We start from the raw sequence: 21,638 nt of genomic DNA on the forward strand, positions 1-21,638 counted from the left end.
TTTCAGCAACGCGCAGATTTACCCCATGATCCAGGGTACGTGTGTGCTCATGTGTAACACCAGGAAGTCAGTTCGAAGGGTGATATTCCTCCTTACTCTGTGCTCACACTGGATAGCTTCCTATTTTATTCCCTCCGTTTTCCCCCTCATGCTGGTTCAATGTCACACCACACTTCATGTGTCATGACCTGCAGTTTGAAGACCGAATAGAATGGGAGTGGGGGTAGGTGTTGTTCTTACGCCCATTTAACAGATGAGGAGACTGAGTACAGACAGCCTTGGAAGTTCGCACTGGGTCCCCGAACCAGGGAGGGGCAGGACTTGTACCCAGGGTACCAAAAAAAACAGACGAGAGTGAGAGGAAAAGGGAACAGGGGCGGAGTTGCTGTTCCCCAGGAGGTCAGGGCAGCAGCTCCAGTGAGGTGACTTCTGAACAGAGACAGGAAGGAAGCCAGGGGCAAGGGAGGAGCAAGCATGGGCAGTCAGTGACACCTCCCTTCAGTCTGACCTGACTTGACCAACGTGACCGAGAGCCCTGCCCGGCAAGGAGCAGTACACGAGGCTCAGACCCCCCACTCCCTCAAACCCGGGGCCCTCTGCTCCTCTGTCCTGCAGGCCTGTGCCTTTTCCTGGACGTCTGACCTCCAGGGCCTAAGCTGGCTGCTCTGCTAGGGTTCAGGTGTCTCCAGGCGTGAGTGAGCGCGTTGGTCTTCTGCTGACTTCCTGTGATGAAGGTGCAAGTCAGAGGCATGAGGTGCTTTCCTAGCAAGCCACGCTCCTCCAGAACCCGCTTCCCCTGCTGCCTTGCCGACCTCAGCCCAGTCGGAATGCCGTGGGCAGAGGTGGTAGCACAGACATGGGTGCTCGGTGCTTCTTCTCTTTCTGGGGCCACTTCTGGGATTTTCTCTCTGTGAGAGGTGCTAGAAAAGTCAGCGAAGGACGGGCTGCAGGGCATAGGCTGCCCCAGCCCAGCACTCCCAGGGACTGGGACCCTGGCGGGTCCTTCTCGAGCTTGTGCCCCGGCTCCCCTCCCTGGGGTCTGCTGGACCTCACTCTCCATCTGTGCCATGGCAACTAATAGAAAGCTATTACTGAGCACTTCTGATGTGACGGGCCGGGCATGGGGTCTTGCTTCAGATGACTGGGGCCTCCTGGGGAGATGTCATTGAGCAAGGTGGGTTACTGCTGGTACTAGAAAGGAGACTGGGGAGGTGGGGGAGTGGCTGGGGTGGGGGTCGGCTCCTGGAGAAGTGAGAGCCAAGGTGGCAAGCAGGGTACGGTGGGATTAGTCAGTGGGGTAAACTGTTCTGCAGTGTGAGTGGGGACTTTGTGAACACTGGAACCACTGAAGGTCTTTGATTGTGTCTCAGGTGTCCGAGGGAGATTAGTTTGGTGGGATGTGCATGAGAGTTTGGGTGGGAGCAAGGGAGGAAGCACAGCAGGGAGGCCAGTACCTGTCATCTGGGAAGAAAAAGCAACTTGAGGACCCTCCTTCCAAAGGCCAAGTCAGCTGAGCAGGGCGGCCAACTCACCATGAGGGCTTAGGAGGAGGGAAGAGCCAAGACTCAGACCAGGGCCCTGCTGACCTTTTCTGAGAAGTGCAAGTTAGCTGCTCAGTCGTGTCCGACTCTTTGTGACCCCATGGATTGTAGCCTGCCAGGCTCCTCTGTCCATGGGATTTCCCAGGCGAAAATACTGGAGTGGGTTGCCATTTCCTCCCCTAGAGAATCTTCCTGACCCAGGGATCAAACCTGGGTCTCCTGCGTTGCAGGCAGATTCTTTATCATCTGAGCTACCAGGGAAGCCCTTTCTGAGAAGGGATGGGTAGTTTTGAGGGGAAGTTGGTGCCAAGGAACCAGGGCTCTTTCTGGAGAACTTCTTAGAGCTGCTTGTGGTCGAAGGCAAAGCTTAAACTGAGCTGCAGGTCCCTTCTTCCATAGCATGACCTGTGGACTTGGTCTCACAGGAGACAGACAGCCAGGGGGGTGGCACCTCCGCAGTGATGCCGGGAGAGCTGGTCACTGTTACACAACAGGCCACCGTGCCAGGCTCAGGGGGTCCAGAATGGAGAGTGGCCAGGAGCCACAGAGCATGGTGGGGTGATGGGGCCTGCCTCCCTCTGAGCCTGTGTCTGCAACACCCCTGAGGCCCCTCCTCTGTCTTTCTCTGCAGTGATGGGTCATTCCCCTATGACTCTGTCCCTTGGCAGCAGAACACCAACCAGCCTCCCGGCTCCCTCTCCGTGGTCACCACGGTTTGGGGAGTGACCAACACATCCCAGAGCCAGGTAAGAGCCTGTCATCCCCCCCAGCCACAGCTCCTTCCAGGCGGGACCATCCATCATGGTCACCTTGCCATGCTAGCCCTGCTGGCTCTCCCAGGCTCTTCCCCTGCTGGAAAGACCGGCTGTCAGGGCACACCCAGCTGTGGACACGCCTCTACCCAGGATGGGCCCACACCTGCCCCAGGAGGATGGCACCTGGCCCTATGCCCTGCCCCAGCTCTAGGGCCTTGCTGGGGCAATGGCTTTCACCCGACAGAGAGCAAAGGGTTCTTTCCTGGCTCACATTTACTTAGATTGGATTAACAGGAGAACTTCCTGGAGGTTATTGACCTTAGGGTCCCAACACCTGGAGTCTTTGACCCTGGATGGCCTGGGTTAGATTTCAGCGAAAGATTGAGCCTAAAACTCGTGACAGACTGCACCCCACATCCCTCGTCTGCCGTGCCTCCCGCTCTTGTTCCTTCCTCTTTCCTCCACGCGTTCCTTCCCGCCGCCTGGCCACATGAATGGCTCAGGGCCACTTGCCACCCTGTAGAGAACCAGCGCCCTTTATCTGCAGTCTTGGGCCACAGGGAGCCCCTCGGCCAGGGCCCTGCCACCCTCCAGAGCTAGAGGGTTGGGCTTCCCTTGGCCCTCACAGAGCAGCAGTGCAGGGCCTCCGTGGGGCCTGACCCTTGGGCATCCAGGCTGCTTTGTAGGACGGGAAGACTGAGAAGTCCAGGCCTTTCCCACCTGCAGCATGTGCAGGCCAGCCTCACCTTGTTCCACCCTGGGCTGACGTTCTTATCTACAAAGCCCGCTTCCGGGCTGAGTTACCCGCTTCTAATACTGTGTACTGCGCCAGCAGTTCATGCCCAGAGGAAATTGAAAAGCCCCCTGCCCTTTTCCTCCCCCTCCTCTTTCTCTGTTGTCCTCCCTGTGTTTTGATGCTTCCCCCACCCCCTGCCATTTGTCCTTTTCCCTCCCTACACCACTTGGGGTACCCACGTGGGTGACAGCCGCTCTCTCTGCCCACAGGTCCTTGGGAACCCTATGGCCAATGCCAACAACCCCATGAATCCAGGCGGCAACCCCATGGCGTCGGGCATGACCACCAGCAACCCCGGCCTCAACTCCCCACAATTCGCTGGGCAGCAGCAGCAGTTCTCAGCCAAGGCTGGCCCCACTCAGCCCTACATCCAGCAGAGCATGTACGGCCGGCCCAACTACCCCGGCAGCGGGGGCTTCGGGGCCAGGTGAGCAGGGCCAGCCTGCAGGTCCCATGCGGCGCAGCTGGGTGGCGTTCTGAGGGCCATCAGCCCTTGGGGTTGAAGGACAACCTTCTCATTCCTCCCAATGATGCTGCTCTGCGTCGCACCTTTACAAGTTGGGAGACACCGAGAGAGCTGGGGTGCAGGAGGGTCCGCTCTGCCGCGCTGCTTGTGGAGGCGAAGTGTGCAGGGACTGGAGTCCCGCGGCTCAGGAGTAAGGGAGGGAGACAGCAAGGAACCGCAGGAAGCACTCCGGGGACGTGGGGTGGGGCAGAGGCCCCAGTCCTCCCCTCACTGTCCATCCTGCCCTGTCCAGGACTGCCCTGTGGACTCACCCCCCCAGGTCCCCAGGGCTGACTGCAGCCCTTCCAGGTACAGTGGGGCTTCCTGGTGAAACATAGCTGCATCCCCATCCTGCCACCCCTGCTGGGGGCCATGGGCCAGTGGCTCAGGTTCTCTGAGACTCGGTGTCCTCCTCCAGGAAATGGGCTCACTGCGGTGGCCGAGAGTACCATGACCTAGGGTGTAGGAGCCAGCACCCACTAGGACCTAGAGGGGGCTCCAGGCACACAGCAACTTGGTGGTTGCCAAGTGGCTGAGGGACTGACAACCCACAGGAGGCCCCTGGCCCTGCTGGGCTGTGAGTCTAGACCTCCCTGCTCCATGAGCTGTGGGCAGGAGGGCCTGGAATGGCCCAACCTCTCTCTCCCCACCCAAGGCTGGTCGTGGGTTCATCTTTAGGCTCAGGCAACATCTAACTCACCCTTCTTTTCTCCCTCACAGTTACCCTGGGGGTCCAAATGCCCCTGCAGGCATGGGTGTCCCTCCACACACCAGGCCACCCGCTGACTTCACTCAGCCAGCAGCTGCCGCTGCAGCAGCTGCAGTGGCGGCGGCAGCAGCCACGGCCACAGCCACAGCTACGGCCACCGTGGCAGCCTTGCAAGAAACACAGAATAAGGATATAAACCAGTATGGACCGGTAAGGGCCACACTAGTCCTGGCCCACTCAGCAGACGGCCCCGGGGATCGGAGTTGGGCTGTCCGTGTCTGTGTGCTGGGAGGAGCGGATGGCGTCAGGGTGCATTTAGGTTTTCCTAGAAGCACAGGGAGGGGTTATGTGTTGAGGTGTGGGTGTGTCAGTGTGAATGAGTGTGGTGGGGGTGTTTGGGAGCTTGTATTGGTTTTGCGTGTTACCTGTATGTCTCTGTATGGGGAAAGATGCTCCATATTGCAGTCTGGCCCCCACTTAACCCAAGAGCAGGCTGTGTCTAAAGCAGCCTCGACGCCAGTCTGTGCCCTGATGTCCTCTGAAGACTGGGGCTCCGCTAGTTGTCTCGTTTGTGGATTTTGCCCAGGTCCCAGCTCTGACCTTCAGAAGGATGGGATGGGGTGTGAGGAGACGGGGAGCCCTCACAGAAATGCAGGACGGGTGTGGAGGTTGGGGATTTAAGTTTGGGGACAGCAGGGCGGGTGGGCAGAGATAGGCAGACTTGATGGATAGAGGGTGTGTATCTATTGGCTGAGAAACAAGTGCGGGGCCAGGGCTTCCAGGAAAGGGGCTCTTGCCTCCATCCTCATCCACCTCCATCCTCCCATGCCCCTCCCCACCCCTGCACCCCCTTCCCTGTTCCCTGCCTGCCTCCCTGGAAATGCCGCCTGTGCATTGGAGTGACTGCGCCCCACCCTTTAACCCCCCTCGGGCTGCATCTTCCCTGTGCGGCCTGCAGAGGGCAGCCGTGAGCCCAGGCGGCCGGTGGTCCTTTGGAGCCTGGTCTCCAGCTGCAGCCGCACAGGAAAGAGCCCCAGCTCCAGTCCTGAGCCCCCACTTCCCCCACCCCTCCTTCCCTGCACTTTCAATGCATGTGGCATTTTATTCTTTTTTTTTTTCTTCTTCTCCCGTTGAAGGTCTGTTCCTCTTTCCAGATGGGTCCCACCCAGGCGTATAACAGCCAATTCATGAACCAGCCCGGGCCTCGGGGGCCTGCCTCCATGGGGGGCAGCATGAACCCCGCAAGCATGGCGGCTGGCATGACACCCTCGGGGATGAGCGGCCCTCCCATGGGCATGAACCAGCCCCGGCCGCCCGGCATCAGCCCCTTTGGCACACACGGGCAGCGGATGCCCCAGCAGACGTACCCGGGCCCCCGGCCCCAGTCCCTTCCCATTCAGAGCATAAAGAGGCCATACCCTGGAGAGGTGAGTTTGGCAGCAGGCAGATGGCGGGCAGCGTGGGTAGCGGGGAGGACCTGGGACTTGAAGACACGGGTGCTGTGGGCAGTACCTTGAAAAGGGCGTGGAGTGACCCTCAGGAAGCCTGAACCAAAAGGCAGAGTCTTAGGAGCCGGGTGCTTCTGAGTTCAAGGTCAGCACTGGCATGTCCCATCGAGAAGACCTTGAGCAAGCCATGTCTTCTCCTGGAATCTCCGTTTATTTCTTTCATGACCATCCAGCCCATGTCATGGGGCTGCCTGGAAGTCTTGAATGAGGGGATGTACCTGGAGCTCCTCGCCCTGGGGCTGGCATGAGCAGGCACTTAGCAAGCAGTGAGCGCCCTTAGGACTCTCTTCTGTCTTAGCGCAGACAGTAGCTGGGCGACTTAGGCTAAGGAACTAAGATCTTGGGTCCACATTCCTCACACCCACGTGAGGGCATCTCACCCGAGAGAGAGAGGAGACAAAACCCTGTGGTGATCTGAAGGCCTTGCATCTCAGAGAAGTGACTGGAAGGCAGGCAGCATGTTCCTGGGGCTCTGCCAGGCGCGAGGCTGCCTATCAGGCTATCCGGCCCGCTCAGCCACAGGATTGGGGAAGACCAAGGGAAGCAAACCCACACCTCCTGTCCTCCAGGAGCCAGGACTTCAGCCGGAAGGATGAGGTCTAAGCCGGAAGCCACAAAGGAATGATGCACGATGGGGTGTTTGGAACTCAGTGTGAGGTCTGAAGAAGAACTTCCTGGAGCAGGCATCACAGGGCCTTCAGAGAGCACTCAGAAAATAGGTTGGCAGTGAGTGGCCTATGTGGGTACCTAGGTAAAGGTTTAGTTCACCTGCAGAAGACACAGAGATGCTTCTCGGGAGGCCCACCTTGATTCCTCACCTGGATAGAGCCCATCCCAAGCATCTCCCAGTGTCTGCTTGCACATCTCCTCAGATTGGCTCCTCCCCCTCTCAGAACTGTGCCTCCTGCTTGGGCTTACCGTGCGGTTAGAGCCCAAAGACCTCGAGTTCATCGAAGGTCTGTGTGCTTCCCCTCGGCATCCACCGCTCCCTTGGTCTAGAAGATGGCTTGGCCACTGATGGAGGTGCCCTGGGTCCAAGACAGGAGAGGTCAGGGTCAAACAAGGTCAAGCCCAGACCTTCTCCAGGGTGGCCCCAGCTCGGGGAGAAGCCGGAGAAGGATGGCAGCTCCTGAGGCCCTGGCTGTCCTTGGGGATGGGAGGGGCCCTTGACCTGTGCATCCCACTCCCATACAGTCCCCATACGAGTTCAGGGCCTTCTCAGCCCCCTCTGTGCTCAGAAGCCCAGCGTCCCCACTGGCTGGGCTGGGAGTGCATCTGTAGGTCCAGCCTCAGGACTGCAGGCACCCAAGGAGGTGACCCCAGAAGAGGCAGCAGAATTCCCAGCATCAGCCTGGTGTCAGCCCTGCTCCTGTACGTTGTTGGCTCCCCACCTCTTGCCTGCCACAGCAGGGCACACCAAAGGCTCTCTATCTTTACTAAGTCATCTCCTGTGAACTGCTGATGCTACCCAGCTACACAGTTCCTGATACTGGGCTGTGACACCAGGGGCCACAGCCTACACAGCTTTAGCCTGTCTTGGAATCTCTAAGTACATACACTCTCATAGAACCTCTCAGGCTGTTGGAACCCTGGGGCAGGGGCTGGGGGCAGTCCCCTGGTCCCGCACAGGACTCTGCTGGTGGACAATCTCAGCTTCCAGTTCCTGTCCTGCAGTGATGTGACAGAAATCCCACCATAACACAGAGCAGCTGCCGCATGGGCAGTAATGAGAGCTGCACCGAGTTCTTTACTGCTGATTCAAAGCTGGCTCTCCTCCGCCGCTTACTCTCTGCCCTTCTTTCATGTATTGAGCAAGTATTAATTGCTGGCCTATTCGCTGCCAGACACTGGGACATAGCCGTCTCCTGCACCTCTGAGCCGAGAGGGCAAGAGAGATAGCAAATAGACAAGGAGTTTCAACAGACAGGGAAGCAGCACCAACTCTGCAGGATGGAATGACATGGGGTGCCCCAGGGTCACCTGATCTTACGAATGAGGAGGCAACTGGAGGGTGGGGAGTAGCTCTCCCAGGACAGTGATCCTGCCCCTCCCAGGAACGGTTGCCTTCCCCACGAGGGGTTGTCTTGTCCCTTCACCAGCCTGGTTCTCCCAACCTCTGCATGGACGACCCAGAACTCAACATCAGTGTGTTCTACTCAGTGTGGGGTAGGGGGACAGAGCCTCCCAGATTCAGGGGCTCACCTTTACAGATCTGCCTCCTGTTGTCTGTCACAAACCAAGCACCAGGAGAAACCCAAAGGGGGCTTTGGAATCAAGTGCCCTCCTGATGGTGTGAACAAGAGGCTCTGGGAGTACCCGGGGCCGTGGGGCTTCCAGAAAGACAGCTTCTAGGGGAGGCCCTTGAGAAGACAGGCCAGCTGTTATGTCCCTGCATGTCAGAGCAGAAAGGGGCCCCAGGCATCATCTGGTTGAGCTGTTGCTCTTTGCAGGCGGGGTGGATGTTTTGTGGGTGGCAGCCATCAGGGGCAGAGGAGAGGAGAGGAGGCGGCCCCAGCATCGGTGGGCAGCTTGGCTTCCAGACACTGATGACCTTTCCCTGCTCCTTTCTCTGCCACCACAGCCTAACTATGGAAACCAGCAATACGGACCAAACAGCCAGTTCCCCACCCAGCCAGGCCAGTACCCTACCCCCAACCCCCCGCGGCCGCTCACGTCTCCCAACTACCCCGGGCAGCGGATGCCCAGCCAGCCGAGCACTGGGCAGTACCCGCCCCCCACGGTCAACATGGGGCAGTATTATAAGGTGAGTCCCACTGCCCTACGGGCCCCTTCCCTCCTCACCAGCTCAGCTCCCTTCCCCCACCTGCGTCATCCTGGCCCCGGGCACCCCCTGAGGTCACCAGGGGGCAGGCGGAGATTTCTGGATGTGACCTCGTATGCTCCGAGCTATGCATGTGGTGACCAAAATGACAGACTGGCTTTTCTTGGTTCCTGTTCTCACGGGGCTCAGACGATGGTTTTCCTTCTCCTTTTACTATTTATAGTGCATGTAAGATAATAACAATGAAGGAAATATATTTTTTTTTTAAGAAAAAGCACCCGCTCAAATATATTTACATTCGATTATTCTATGCACATGGGCACCAACGTTATATGGTTCTTATTACGGTTGTAATTTTGAACCTGTTTCTCTCACTTGACACAGTGTGTTACTTATTGCTATAGTCCCAGTGGTTGTCACTTTTAATGGCTACCTAACATTCTCCTGAGAACCATACGGCATTTTATCCTTTCTGTTGGACGTGTGGGGTTTTTTTCTGCGGTTTCACTTTTGAAATAGTACTATAATATTTTCATGCACGTAACTCTTTCCTTCTTTGGGATTACTGTAAAGTACATTCTCAGGAGCGAGGAAGACTCTGGAAATAATTTACACCTATTTGCTCATGAATCATGCCAACTTACATGACCACCCACCACTTGGCTTACGCGGGCTTACTATTTTTACCCCAACTTCAGCACGTTAGGTGTTGCTATTTCTAGAAACTCGCTAAATTGGTAGCGATGGGTAGAGAGAGGCAAAACATTGACCACGGCAGTGAGCTGCTCTGCCCCCACCCGGCCCCCCACCCCAGCACTGGGTGGGCCTCTTCACCATCCGCTGTCCTTCTGGAAGATTTTCATTTCAGGAGGGAGAGAGGGTTTCTGGTAGATTTTCTGCCTTCCATTCATGGCTTTGTTTATCTTGCTTTACCAGCCAGAGCAGTTTAATGGACAAAATAACACCTTCTCTGGAAGCAGCTACAGCAACTACAGCCAAGGGAACGTCAATAGGGTATGTTTCAGTCTCCATCTCGGGAATTATAACCCATATGCACTGTTAGAGGGGACCTCACTGTTTCTGCCCCAGTCTTTCTGGACATTAGTAGGCCCATCTGCTCCAAGCCACAGAGATGCTTGGAGAATCCACAGTTCAGATGGGTGGGATGGGAATGAGTGTGGACCTGACCAGCCCTGGAAAAAAGCGATGTGGGGACTAAGAGACTAAGGGAAGGGGCTCCTGGAGATGCTTGGCGCCTGACTCCATCCAGGGACCCCAGTGTGGTGGGAGGGGGATGAAGGACGTGGCCTACAAAAATGCTGTGGGCAGCAGGAGACCTGGAACTGTTTCTAGCTTTCTTCTTCTCCCCAGACTGTATTAGGCAAGTCCTCCATCGCCCTGAGCCTGTGTCCTCGCTGGTCAAATGGGCTGGGGACCCTACAGTCTTTTGATGTCGTGACCCAAGTGAAGGGTGGTGATGCCCTTCCCAGACCCACCTGTCTTCCTATGGGAGCAGAGGCCTGAGTGCGCCCAGAGTGGAGGAAGGGGTTTCCCTGCGGGGCGGGGGGGTGTCTCTCCCCTTGGGGGAGCCACGGCCGCAGCCCTGGGATGCTAGGGTGGGCGGGGTCTGTGTCCAGAGGCAGGGCCCCTCCTTCCTTATTTCTTAAACCCGTAACCTATCTATGGTCTCTCTTTCCTTCCAGCCTCCCAGGCCAGTTCCTGTGGCAAACTACCCCCACTCACCTGTTCCAGGGAACCCCACACCCCCCATGACCCCCGGAAGCAGCATCCCCCCATACCTGTCGCCCAGCCAAGACGTTAAGCCACCCTTCCCGCCTGACATAAAGCCAAATATGAGCGCTCTGCCGCCGCCCCCAGGTGAGCGCCCGCCCTCTCCTTCACGTCCTCCCTTCCTCTGTCCAGACACCTCCACATGCCCCGACCTCCCCTTCCCTCAGAGTACACCAGGAGTCAGGGGACTTGGAAGTCTGGCTGCTGGCCTGTGTGGGCTGGGCGTGTGAAGAGTGGAGGGTGTGAGAGCAGACCTCCTTCCCCCTGCCTGAGCAGTGGGAGGCTGGGAGGCAAAGTGGCTCTCAGCTGTGCAAAAGGACTGGGAGAAGTCTTCAGGGCTTCCAGGGCAGACCGCAGGTGGGACAAGAACAGGATACGTGGGACCTGGGATGCAGGGATGCTCAGGATGGGGTCCAGTGAACCGGAAGATGCCAGGAGCTGTCTGGTGTGCCCGGCTGCTGTGGCCCTGTTCACACACACACGCGGGACATGCAGCCGAGGGCGCGTGTCAGGTGCCACGGCGGCCAGGGCGATGCGGCTCACCGGCTCCTCCCCTGTGCAGCCAACCACAATGACGAGCTGCGGCTCACGTTCCCCGTGCGGGACGGCGTGGTGCTGGAGCCCTTCCGCCTGGAGCACAACCTGGCCGTCAGCAACCACGTCTTTCACCTGCGGCCCACGGTCCACCAGACGCTGATGTGGAGGTGAGTGTAAGCGTGCGGCACGGCCCACGCCAGGGGGAGGCGGCCTTGCCTGGGAGAGGTGGTAACAGCATCTGTTGGACACCGTCACCCATTCAGCATCGCTGACTGGGCCCTGCTGCGTGCAAGGCCTTGGGGCTGTCACAGGAAACCTGCAGGTGCCTGGAGGCAGACAGAGCTGCCCTGGCCTCGGGGCCCGAGCGTGGGGGTCAGCTGTCACTGAGCCCGGCCCTCAGCAAGTGCTCAAGGACAAGTTCCCAGTGGAAACGGTGGCTAGCTGAGACCTAAAGGCTGAGAAGCAGGATATTCCAGAAGGGACTCTAAGCTGGCCCCTGACCGTGGCTCATGGGGCCAGAGCCAGGAATATAGACAGGTGCAGGAGCAGGGCTGGGTCCTTCCTGAACCAGGCGAGCAGCTGGCCACTGGACGGGGCTGCTGCTCAAACATCCAGCACTGGAGCGTCAGGTCTAGAGGCCCCCTGCTAGCCCAGGCTCTGTGTTCTGAGCCTCCTATACCTGATCTCCTTTGATCTTATGAGCAGGCATTGCTTGCCCCATTGACAGTGAGGAAACTGAGGCCAGAGAAGTGGTTAGCTTGGGTGAGTCCGCACAGGGAGCAAGAAGCAGAACTGGGAGTTGGGCTCAGACCTCTTAGACACCAGAACCCACTGGTGTCTCCACCCTCGGTCCCTTCTCTGCCAGGACTCAGCTGCCCGCTGAGCACCTTGAGGGCATGAGATGTGTCTGAGCTGAGCGGCTGCCTGTACACACACACCTGTGTACACACAGCTGTGCACACGCAGCTGGCCCATTGCCTTGATCAGGCTGATCGGGCTGCAGAGCAGGCCTGAGACAGCCAGGGTGAGCATAAGGGCGTGGGAGCACACTCAGGCAGGAGAGACGCCCGTGCAGGGGCCTTGCTCACCCACCCCTCCTTACCCGTGCATACCCTCACCCGAGACCTCCTGTGCCCTGGCTACTGCCCCTGCTCACCTTTCACGCATGTGTGGTCCCTGCTGGGTTTGTGGGGATTCTTTCAGGGCTGTGTCCTTGGGGCCCACCATGGAGGGGAATGCGGGGACTGAACCAGACACGGCCCTGGCCTGGGATGCTTCTTCCACAGGAGCCTAGGACATAATCAGTCTTCCAGCTGGTCTCGTTGAGTTAGTGTCCTTTCTGTCTCTGTCCTTACGTGCAGGGGGCTGGGAGACAGTGGCCAGAGCCATGGGGCTATGGTTAAACAGTGTGTGGGAGTCCTGGGGGAACTGGGGTTGTTGGAATGGGTTTTGATGGGGTTGGGGGGCCTGGGCAGTGGGAATGTCCAGGGTGAGAGAGAAGAGAGGAGGCGGTCAGAAGAGACTTTATGGCTGAAGACAGAGTCCTGGGCGACTTGACGGGGGGCTGTGATGAGGCCGAGGTGTGTGGCCCCGCCAGGCATCCTGGAAACCCCGGGCAGCCCCCTAGCAGAGCCGCCCTGAGCCTCAGCCCCACCCCCAGGTCTGACCTGGAGCTGCAGTTCAAGTGCTACCACCATGAGGACCGGCAGATGAACACCAACTGGCCGGCCTCAGTGCAGGTCAGCGTGAACGCCACGCCCCTCACCATCGAGCGCGGGGACAACAAGACATCCCACAAGCCGCTGCACCTCAAGCACGTGTGCCAGCCAGGCCGCAACACCATCCAGATCACCGTTACCGCCTGCTGCTGCGTGAGTGTGCCGGGGGTGGGGGGTGGGGGACCCTCAGCGCCCCGTGGGGTCAGCCATGGCCTGGGTCCCCCTCCCCACAGCTCCCGGAGTGATCTTTTAGAAGTACCCCAGAAATGTGCCATTGTCCTTCCCCCCACCCCCCGGGACTGTGCGATGAAATTCAGGCCATCGTGCTCTGGCCTTCTCCCCTCTTGCACTACAGCCTTGCACCACTTCCTCCCGGAGCTCTTGGACACCAGCTGCCCCCATGCCCACCACCTTCTTCCACTGGGGAAGTTCTGTGTCTCCCTCAAAGCTAGGCTGCATTCATGCCTCATTTGCAAGAAATTTTTATATTCTAATCATCTTTTTCCCTCAGACCCAACTCCACCAAGTCTGGAGTTAACACCCTCCCTTGATCACCCAGCAGTGCTAGCTCAGAACTCTGTGTGTGTGTGTGTGTGTGTGTGTCTCCTGACCTGTGACTCACTGATCTGGGACCACGTCTGAGCCATGCTTCTCTCCCCCAGGATCAGGGTCTGGTACTCAGGGCTTGCTTGGGAATTGCAGTTTACCTGCCTGTGCCTGCTGGCCTCCCCTGGAGGAGAAAGAGCTCTGATCCAGCCCTCATGAGGGTTGGGGCTTCAAGACCACCCAGAGATAGGGGTCACAGGACTAGGGATGCTGTCAGAGTGAGGAGCTTGTGGGGGCTTGTTGGAGTGGACAGTCCTGGAAGGCTTCCTGGAGGAGTGAAGACAACATCCTCTGGTGGGAAGGGTGGAGTAGGCATGATGGGGAACAGCAGGGTGCAAGGGGAGGAAGTGTTTGGCTCCAATCCTGATGCCTTGTGTCCTGTGACTTCCTTTGGTGGGGGCGGGGGGTGGGGGTTGCTATTTGAGCATCAGAGTCAGCTTTGGTGGAGACCCACTGTCCCTGGGGAGTGACCCCTCTCTAGGTCCCCAGATCACAGGTCCCAAGACACATCCTGGTCCTTTAGGGCTCTCCCAGGTCCCAGGGACCCTCTCCTAGCAGGGCATCACTGTGGATGTGGGGCCCTTTGCTGTGTTTAGCCTTTGGCACACAGTGAGTGGGCATGGGAGCCACATGGCAGGGTCCGAGTCTCTGCTTTTTCTTGGCAGTCCCACCTCTTTGTGCTGCAGCTGGTCCACCGGCCCTCTGTGCGCTCCGTGCTGCAAGGCCTGCTCAAGAAGCGACTCCTGCCTGCGGAGCACTGTATCACGAAAAGTGAGTCGGGGCTCAGGGCTGGAACCAGACCCCAGTCTCTCCGCATGCACTGTCCCTCAAGCCTGACACCACTGGGCCCTGAGGGTCCCCTGGCACCAGCCCCTCCCCCTTCCCCTCCAGTGCCCCTCCTCGGGCTGTGGGGACAATCAGATGAGTACACGGTGCTGTTATCACAGGAGATGAGGCAGATTAAACCAAGATACCATGGTGTAGGTAGTCCGGACAGGCTCCCTGGAGGTGATCACCTGGAAGGATGGGAGGAACTGGAGAAGAGGGTTCTTCATTGTGGGGGAAGCACAGAGGTCAGTTGCAGACTGGACTCCTTACCTCAACAGCCCAGGCCTAACTTGAGAGGGAGGGACTTGGCTCTGAGTCCCAGGTGCAGACACTTGGGGTCGGGGGCACCATGCAGGAAGTGGGAAGTATGTTCCTACACCCTCTTCAAATGTGCTTCTTCGTATGCTGAGCCCTAGAATCCTGCCAGGCCATTTCCACACTCGGAGAACTAAGTGCAGAAGTGCCTGTGGGGCTCTCCCACTGACCCAGAAAATCAGTGAAGTGCCAGACTGTTTTTGCAGGTTTTGCAGAAAGTCCTGCCTTCCTACTGAAGACACAGGGCATGAACTGCAGAGACTGGGGGGCTGACGACATGGCACCTCCAGGGACACTTCACACTTTTCACCTGAAGAGTGTCATTCCAGAGTATTGGGCATCCCCGGGCCCCCAGCGTGCCGATCTCGCTTTCACCCAGGCCAAGGTGCCCTGCACCAATTTTTGAGACCTCCCAGTGTTAGGCAGAACCAGGGTGTGCATCAGCCACTTGAGGGAGTGGGGGAAGTACAGGACAGCCTTGCCCTTCTTATCCACTTCTGCCTCCACCCTACAGTCAAGCGGAATTTCAGCAGTGTGGCGGCCTCATCAGGCAACACGACCCTCAATGGGGAGGATGGCGTGGAGCAGACAGCCATCAAGGTGTCTCTGAAGTGCCCCATCACGTTCCGGCGCATCCAGCTGCCTGCTCGAGGCCATGATTGCAAGCATGTCCAGGTGAGCGGTCCTGGGAGGAGCCTCCTGCAACCTGGCTGGGATGGTGATGGGGCAGGCGCAGGCAGCAGGGCTGTCTCCAACCCTGGAAGGATGCCATGGCCATTAGCAGCTGATCTCACTCACTCATTCCTGACATCATTTATCCTTCAAGCAACTCTCTGTGTACTCAGAGCTAGGTCCATCTGGTTTGTGAATTGTCAACGAGCTGTTGAAGTGTCAGGACTTAACTTCTCTGGATTTGAGGAAGTCTCATGAGGTTTTCGGAGAAGGCAATGGCACCCCACTCCAGTACTCTTGCCTGGAAAATCCCATGGACGGAGGAGCCTAGAAGGCTGCAGTCCATGGGGTCGCTGAGGATCAGACAGGACTGAGCGACTTCACTTTGAGTTTTCACTTTCATGCATTGGAGAAGGAAATGGCAACCCACTCCAGTGTTCTTGCCTGGAGAATCCCAGGAACTGGGGAGCCTAGTGGGCTGCCGTCTATGGGGTCACACAGAGTCAGACACGACTGAAGTGACTTAGCAGCAGCAGCAGCAGGAGGTTTTATTGAGCAGTTAGGATGGATGTAAACCTCACTGGTGGGACCTGCTTCTTCCCTATGAACCAAGAGACGTGAACAGTACAGAAGATGAAGTAGTAACAAGGTTAGAAATAAGAGGATGGAGCCCCCACCCCCAAAATGAAAGTGCTGGGGACTTGGAATTCAGGCTTCATTGGTTATGCACCATCATAGCAATTCATTCTTCCCCTCTAAGCCTCAGTACCTCCTCTGGGCCGTGGGGACAGTTTCCTTGTCCAACTTACAGAACTCTTTGGATCTGACAGATAATGACAATCGTCATGATGTCTATAAATGGGAGAGGTAGCCACTCACTTCTTTTTGTTTCCTCTCTCAGAAGGAGCGAGAAAGAATTAAAGAGACCTCTTCTGGAGCCCCAGAGGGCTCCAGAACTGGATTTAGACAGTCCCAGCCCTGGCAGATGTCATAAGCCAGCTGGAAATACTGCCCTTTTGGCCACCATGGCTGATGTGAGCCTGAGAGCAGGGGCATCTCTGCCCGGCTCGTCTTGAGGCCTTGCCCTGAGCACGTGCTCAGGAAGTGGCCGTGGGTTGAGTGCCTGGTCACAGTTTGGGTGGCTAAACACAGGCAGCCCTAGAGGGTGAGACGCATTGGGTGGGAGCTACCCTGGGGCCAGGCCAGCCACATCCTCAGCCCTCACCCTCTCACAACAGGCCCCAAGGGCTTCATAGTGGGTCAGGAGCCCCCCTCCATCAAAAGCTCTTTCCTTGGGAAAACGGGAACAGGGGACGTCTGGTTGTCTAATTTGTTTCATACATGCTGATGAACCAAATGGGGTGTGTCCTCCCTGCGTGGGCTCGGCCAGTGAGAGGGGCAGGATTGGTGAGGGGCGGCTGCAGGGGAAAGCTGCTCGGAGGCCATGGGTCATCTGGTGCACAGGGCTGGTATGAGGAGGGCCGGGCACAGCGTTGCAGGGACTTGGTGTGGCCCATAGGCTGTATGCACAGCAGAAAATAGGCAAGATTATCACTCCACCCAGCCCCCCAGCCCTGGGTCTCTCCATCGCCTGTCTCCCTCCCTGGTGGGACATGTTCATGAGGGTCCCAGAGGCAGTTCGGGTTGCATGTAAGTGGTTTCTGAGGGCCCTGGGCTCATCTGTCTTTGTCTCTCGGCCTCTGCAGTGCTTTGATTTGGAGTCATACCTGCAGCTGAACTGCGAGAGAGGGACCTGGAGGTGTCCTGTGTGCAAGTAAGTGACACCTGCCTCAGCATAAGCACAGTCACCTGGCTGTGGGAGGAGTTCTGGGCCTGTTCTATGGGATCCAGCCACCTCCCACCTGCCCTAAATGCATAGCAGAGGGGCTCAGATTACAGGGGCAGTGCATAGTCCCCTTGTACCAAGCTGTTGCAAAGCTGCCCTCTCCTGTTGGTGCCCCAGTAGTAACCAGAGGCAGGCGCCGAGTCTCTTGGACACAGTGGGGAGGAGCGGGCTGTGTCTCCACGCCTTAGGATTCAGGAGCCAAGCCCAAGCCCTGCCTCTCTTCTTTTCCAGTAAAACCGCTCTGCTGGAGGGCCTGGAAGTGGATCAGTACATGTGGGGCATCCTGAATGCCATCCAACAGTAAGTAGGCCTCTCCATGTGGGGAAGGGGTGGGGGGGACAGCAAGAATGCGGGCCCTGATGGTATGAGGTGAGCATACATGGTTGCCCCTGATAATTTACCCCCCACTGGGCCGGCAGACCATTTCCCCACATTCCTCACCTCTCTGCAAATTTAAGGACTTGTTTACCTGGGGGCAAATGAACTTTCCAGAAAGGACTATGCTCAGTCAGAGCAGGAAGCTGACAATGCCTGCAGTGGTGGCCATGCCGGGAGTACAGGCTTTGGGGCCAGCTGCACAGCCACTTGCTTTTCCTAGCCTCAGTCTCCCCTTCTCTCCAACGATGTAAAAGTCTCCCATACCTCTGTTGTAGGCAGAGTGTGATGGGAATGGGGGCAGAGGGAGCCTGGATGAGAGCATCACAAAGTCTGTTCAAGCTGGAGGCTCTTGTGTCTACAACCTGGTACCCAGGACCCCAGCTCTGCCCCTTTGTTCCCCCAGCTCCGAGTTTGAAGAGGTCACCATCGACCCCACGTGCAGCTGGCGGCCAGTGCCCATCAAGTCGGACCTACACATTAAAGATGACCCTGATGGCATCCCCTCCAAGAGGTTCAAGACCATGAGTCCCAGCCAGATGATCATGCCCAATGTTATGGAGATGATCGCCGCCCTGGGCCCTGGCCCATCCCCCTATCCACTCCCGCCTCCGCCTGGGAGCACCAACTCCAACGACTACAGCAGCCAAGGTGGGTGACGGCCGATGAGGAGGGAGGGAGAAGCCACGGCAGGGGCCCAGGATTTCTGGGGTGATGGTGGCAGGTGCAGGGAAGCTGTAGTGTGAAGAGGCAGAGGTAACTTGCCCCCAGAAACACCGCACCGCTGGCCTTGGGTGCAGTGCCATCCTTCCCTCTCCGTCCCACTGCTTGGTTCCGTTCAGCCCTGCGGGTTGGTACCCAGTTGGGAAGGCATGCGTGAGATGCTGCCCCGTGAGCCAGCCTCCTGCCCCTCGCACCCCACCCTGCTCAGCCTCCTCTCCTGACTCCTGGAGCTCCCGGGCCGGCAGCTGCCGATCTCAGGGGCTTCCGAGCTCCTTTGCTTGAGACGCTGCCACCACCTGCCCCTTGAGTTCTGGCCCTTCCCCAGGCCCCCTGTGTTCCTTCCGATGGTCTGCATATTGGCCCTGTCCCTGTGACTCTGCCACCCTCTGAGAGACAAGAGTCCAGGAGCCTGGAGCACCAGCCTTCAGCCGCCGAGGTCACCGTCACTGTCCCTCACTCTCTCTGCCACCCAGACCCAGCTGCACTGCACTGCCCTCGGTTCCCAGAGAGCACCCTCCCTGCCCCCCAGAAGGCTGGGGATGGCAGCACCCCACGGAATCCCTGCCCTCAGGTCCCCGGGGCTCCAGGGTGATCAGATTCCCAGAGAGGTTAGCCTACCTAGCCAGAGTCCCGCAGCGTACTGAGGGGCCCAGCTTTCCAGCGTGCTGATCCTTTGAGCTCTCGCCACCAGCACACGGTGAAGGGAGCAGCGGCTTGGGGGCCAGATAGCTGACTTCTCAGGGTGGACTCTCAAATCTAACACGGCTTCCTTTTTTACTGGGCAGATTCTGGCCACCTGCTCTGGGCCTGGGTCGTACCAGTGATGAAGGGAAGGCATGTGGTGGCTGCAGGGGAGCAGGTCTGGGGGCTAGCTCAGCAGATCCTGTAGAGAGTTCAGACTTGGGCCTCATTCTAGGACCCTCTGCCAACAGGAGTCCCACCCACCCCGTCCCCCTACGCTGGCCCTGCTTGTAGCTGTAAACCAGCAGACACCTGGGGGTGCGAAGGACCACAGGAGAAGGCCACCCTGGGCCCCACCATACAGCCTGGAGGTCTGAGCTGCCAGAGCCGACCCTAGCCCTGCAGGGGGTTAGGCCTGGGTTCTTCGTTTCCACACTCTGATTCCCTGGGCAGGGGGTGGGGGGGCATTTTCCCTCTGGATGACACCCCTCCCCATCTGGTTCCATCTCCAGGAAACAACTACCAAGGCCATGGCAACTTTGACTTCCCCCACGGGAACCCCGGCGGGACGTCCATGAACGACTTCATGCATGGGCCCCCCCAGCTCTCCCACCCCCCGGACATGCCCAACAACATGGCTACCCTCGAGAAGCCCCTCAGTCACCCCATGCAGGAGACTGTGAGTACCTGTTCCTCGCCCTTGACCCTCCACCTCCCCGGTGCCCCCAGCCCCAGTGTGGGGCTGTTTGGGACAGAGGGCTCCCCTGGACCTTTCTGATGTTTGCCTGGTTCCCTCCCAGGCAAAGGAGAGGGTGGAGAGTTGAGTCTGGGGACTCAGGAAGGAGTGGGGGGCCTAACTGAGGCTGGGTCATGGCTCAACAGCATCCCTGGATTTGGCTGTTTCACCCAGGACATCAGGTTCTCAGATGGGGGAAACTTCAGGCTCTACCTGCACATACATACTGCATATACATGCACACGTGCGGATGCCTACACACACCCCGCACACAGGCCCCCACACTGCCGTACACATGGCACACATCTTACACATGCACACGCACACACACAGACATGCCGTCCCCTCTTACACACACTTACACTGACTTATCATAGCTCCATCCAGCCATCTAGAATTTTGTCCCAAACCCAATCACTTTACTCCCTGAGAGTCTGATTACCTCCTTCTTCAAAAAGAAAAGTGAGGACATCTACTTATCCCAAGAGGATTCACTTCTCATCCTGTTTCACATATTAACACACACTCTATTGCTGAGAAAGCTCCTTTGGGTGAGGTGCCCTGTGCTGTCCCTTCTCTTCCTGTGGCCCCAACAGCAGTGGTGGGAGGTCTGACCACCCCCCAGGTCCTCATCTAGGCGGCGATAGATGATCCCACTTGGTCTAGTGGGCATTCTCTGAGCCTGACCTCCCAGCTGTGCCTTGTATCAGTTGCAAGCAAGACAGACGCAGGCCCCGTGCTCATGGAGCAGAAGTTGGTGATGCCTGGTGGTGCCTGGATGGAGGAAACACAGTTGGTGTTTTGGGAGAGCCGAGGCCCAGGCGCTGAAGACTGAGGCCTCCGTTATTCTTTGTGTCTCTCATCTTAGCTAAGGGGCAGTCACGGAGGGCCTGTCAGTAGGTCCTGGGTCACAGTTGCCAGAGGGAAGGGGCCAGGGGGTCTCGTCAGCGCCCAGCGGTGGGGTTGGGCCTGTACCCAAACGCACCTCTCCAGGCTCTCCATGCTCCACGGTGTGGCCTCGAAGGAAGGGGCTTCTGGATTGTACTGTGTTCCCCACACTTGACATGGAATTGGCTCTGCCACTGGGCCAGGAGATTGTCCTGTACACCAGAGCCACTAATTCTCAGCCAGACCGACTATTAACCAGGACTCTGAGTAAGGGGCGCTGTAGCAGCTTGCCCACAGGAACCCAGAATGCCACATCAGAAACAGCTGCTTTCACAGGCCTTTGGCCATGTTTTTGTAAGTTACTTTTTGCCCTGTGGGGCTTCTGATTTCTGGGAGCCTTTCTCCTGGCCCCCTTCCCTAGCCCTGCTCCCCAGGATCTCAGCATTCCATGCCCAGGAGTCACCCAGATCACCCCCTGACCCCATATTCACATGGCACCTTCTGAGTCCTCACAATTCCCAACACTCGAACATGGCAACGGGGGCAGTGTTTCCTTCCTCTGTCCAACAAGACTCTCTCCTACCTTGTCAGTTCTGCTGCCTAGGGTCTTTGCAGAGGGACCTAAGCCTGTGAGTTGACTCCACAGCCCCCCAGGATGCTTCTCAAATATGCACCATCGTCGCCCGTTTCTGGGCTTGTGTTAGATGGTGACTAGACCCAGAAGTACAGATGCACAAGGTGATGGGGTGCAATCACAAGGCGACCAACCCCCCACACCTGCCCAAGCAGAGCAGCCTCGCCCGGCTGAGCGCGAGGCCAGAAGGATTCACAGTGCACAGTGGGAGGGCCCCAAGCAGGCGCTCGTTCACCCAAGGGCTCTCCTGTGCCAAGTGGGAGGTTGATGGGTGTGTCGGCAGCACCAGAGAGCACCCGCCCCTCCAGGCTCCGAGATAATTCCAGCAAGATGTCAGGGCCAAACAGGGCAGCTGTGTCAGCAGATCCAGGGGACTGTCTGTCTAGGGCTGGGCTGCTCCAGGTGTGTGGAGCCCCCTCCTGCCCCCCGCTTCCCAGAGCAGTCACTGTGGAGCACCGCAGGCGTGGGGAGGAGTCACAGGCTGGCCTCACACTGACAGCCGTGGTGGCCGTCCCTCCAGCCCCTCCTGGTCCTTCTTACTTCGTCTGCATCCCACACATGTTCCCCCAGGGTCACCAGCCTTAAGGTCATGTGGACATCGCCTGTTCTCAGGGCTCCGGGCTGTAGGGGCAGTGCTTGCAGGGGGCCACCTGAACTGTGGGCAGAGGCCGGCCCACAGCAAGGCCCGGAAA

At 58.1% G+C, this 21,638-nt stretch overlaps 1 protein-coding gene across 7 annotated transcripts in view; it reads left to right on the forward strand.

Moving 5' to 3' along the window:
* Nucleotides 1-21,638, forward strand: part of ZMIZ1 (zinc finger MIZ-type containing 1) — a 150,682-nt gene that overhangs the window by 122,457 nt on the left and 6,587 nt on the right. For 5 of the 7 annotated variants that reach the window (XM_061405450.1, XM_061405448.1, XM_061405452.1 and 2 more), the window contains 15 exons: nt 2,173-2,287; nt 3,302-3,519; nt 4,318-4,516; nt 5,443-5,733; nt 8,396-8,578; nt 9,533-9,610; nt 10,300-10,474; nt 10,950-11,091; nt 12,585-12,795; nt 13,914-14,019; nt 14,906-15,066; nt 16,770-16,837; nt 17,141-17,209; nt 17,691-17,935; nt 19,201-19,367. In XM_061405450.1, coding sequence (XP_061261434.1) covers nt 2,173-2,287; nt 3,302-3,519; nt 4,318-4,516; nt 5,443-5,733; nt 8,396-8,578; nt 9,533-9,610; nt 10,300-10,474; nt 10,950-11,091; nt 12,585-12,795; nt 13,914-14,019; nt 14,906-15,066; nt 16,770-16,837; nt 17,141-17,209; nt 17,691-17,935; nt 19,201-19,367 — 2,428 coding nt within the window. Of the gene's footprint in view, nt 1-2,172; nt 2,288-3,301; nt 3,520-4,317; nt 4,517-5,442; nt 5,734-8,395; nt 8,579-9,532; nt 9,611-10,299; nt 10,475-10,949; nt 11,092-12,584; nt 12,796-13,913; nt 14,020-14,905; nt 15,067-16,769; nt 16,838-17,140; nt 17,210-17,690; nt 17,936-18,939; nt 19,171-19,200; nt 19,368-21,638 lie in introns of those variants that run through there. The other 2 variants (XM_061405449.1, XM_061405454.1) reach the window with 2 other exon arrangements.

Source organism: Bos javanicus, chromosome 28 (genome assembly GCF_032452875.1).
Source record: "Bos javanicus breed banteng chromosome 28, ARS-OSU_banteng_1.0, whole genome shotgun sequence".
Taxonomy (NCBI): Eukaryota; Metazoa; Chordata; class Mammalia; order Artiodactyla; family Bovidae; genus Bos; species Bos javanicus.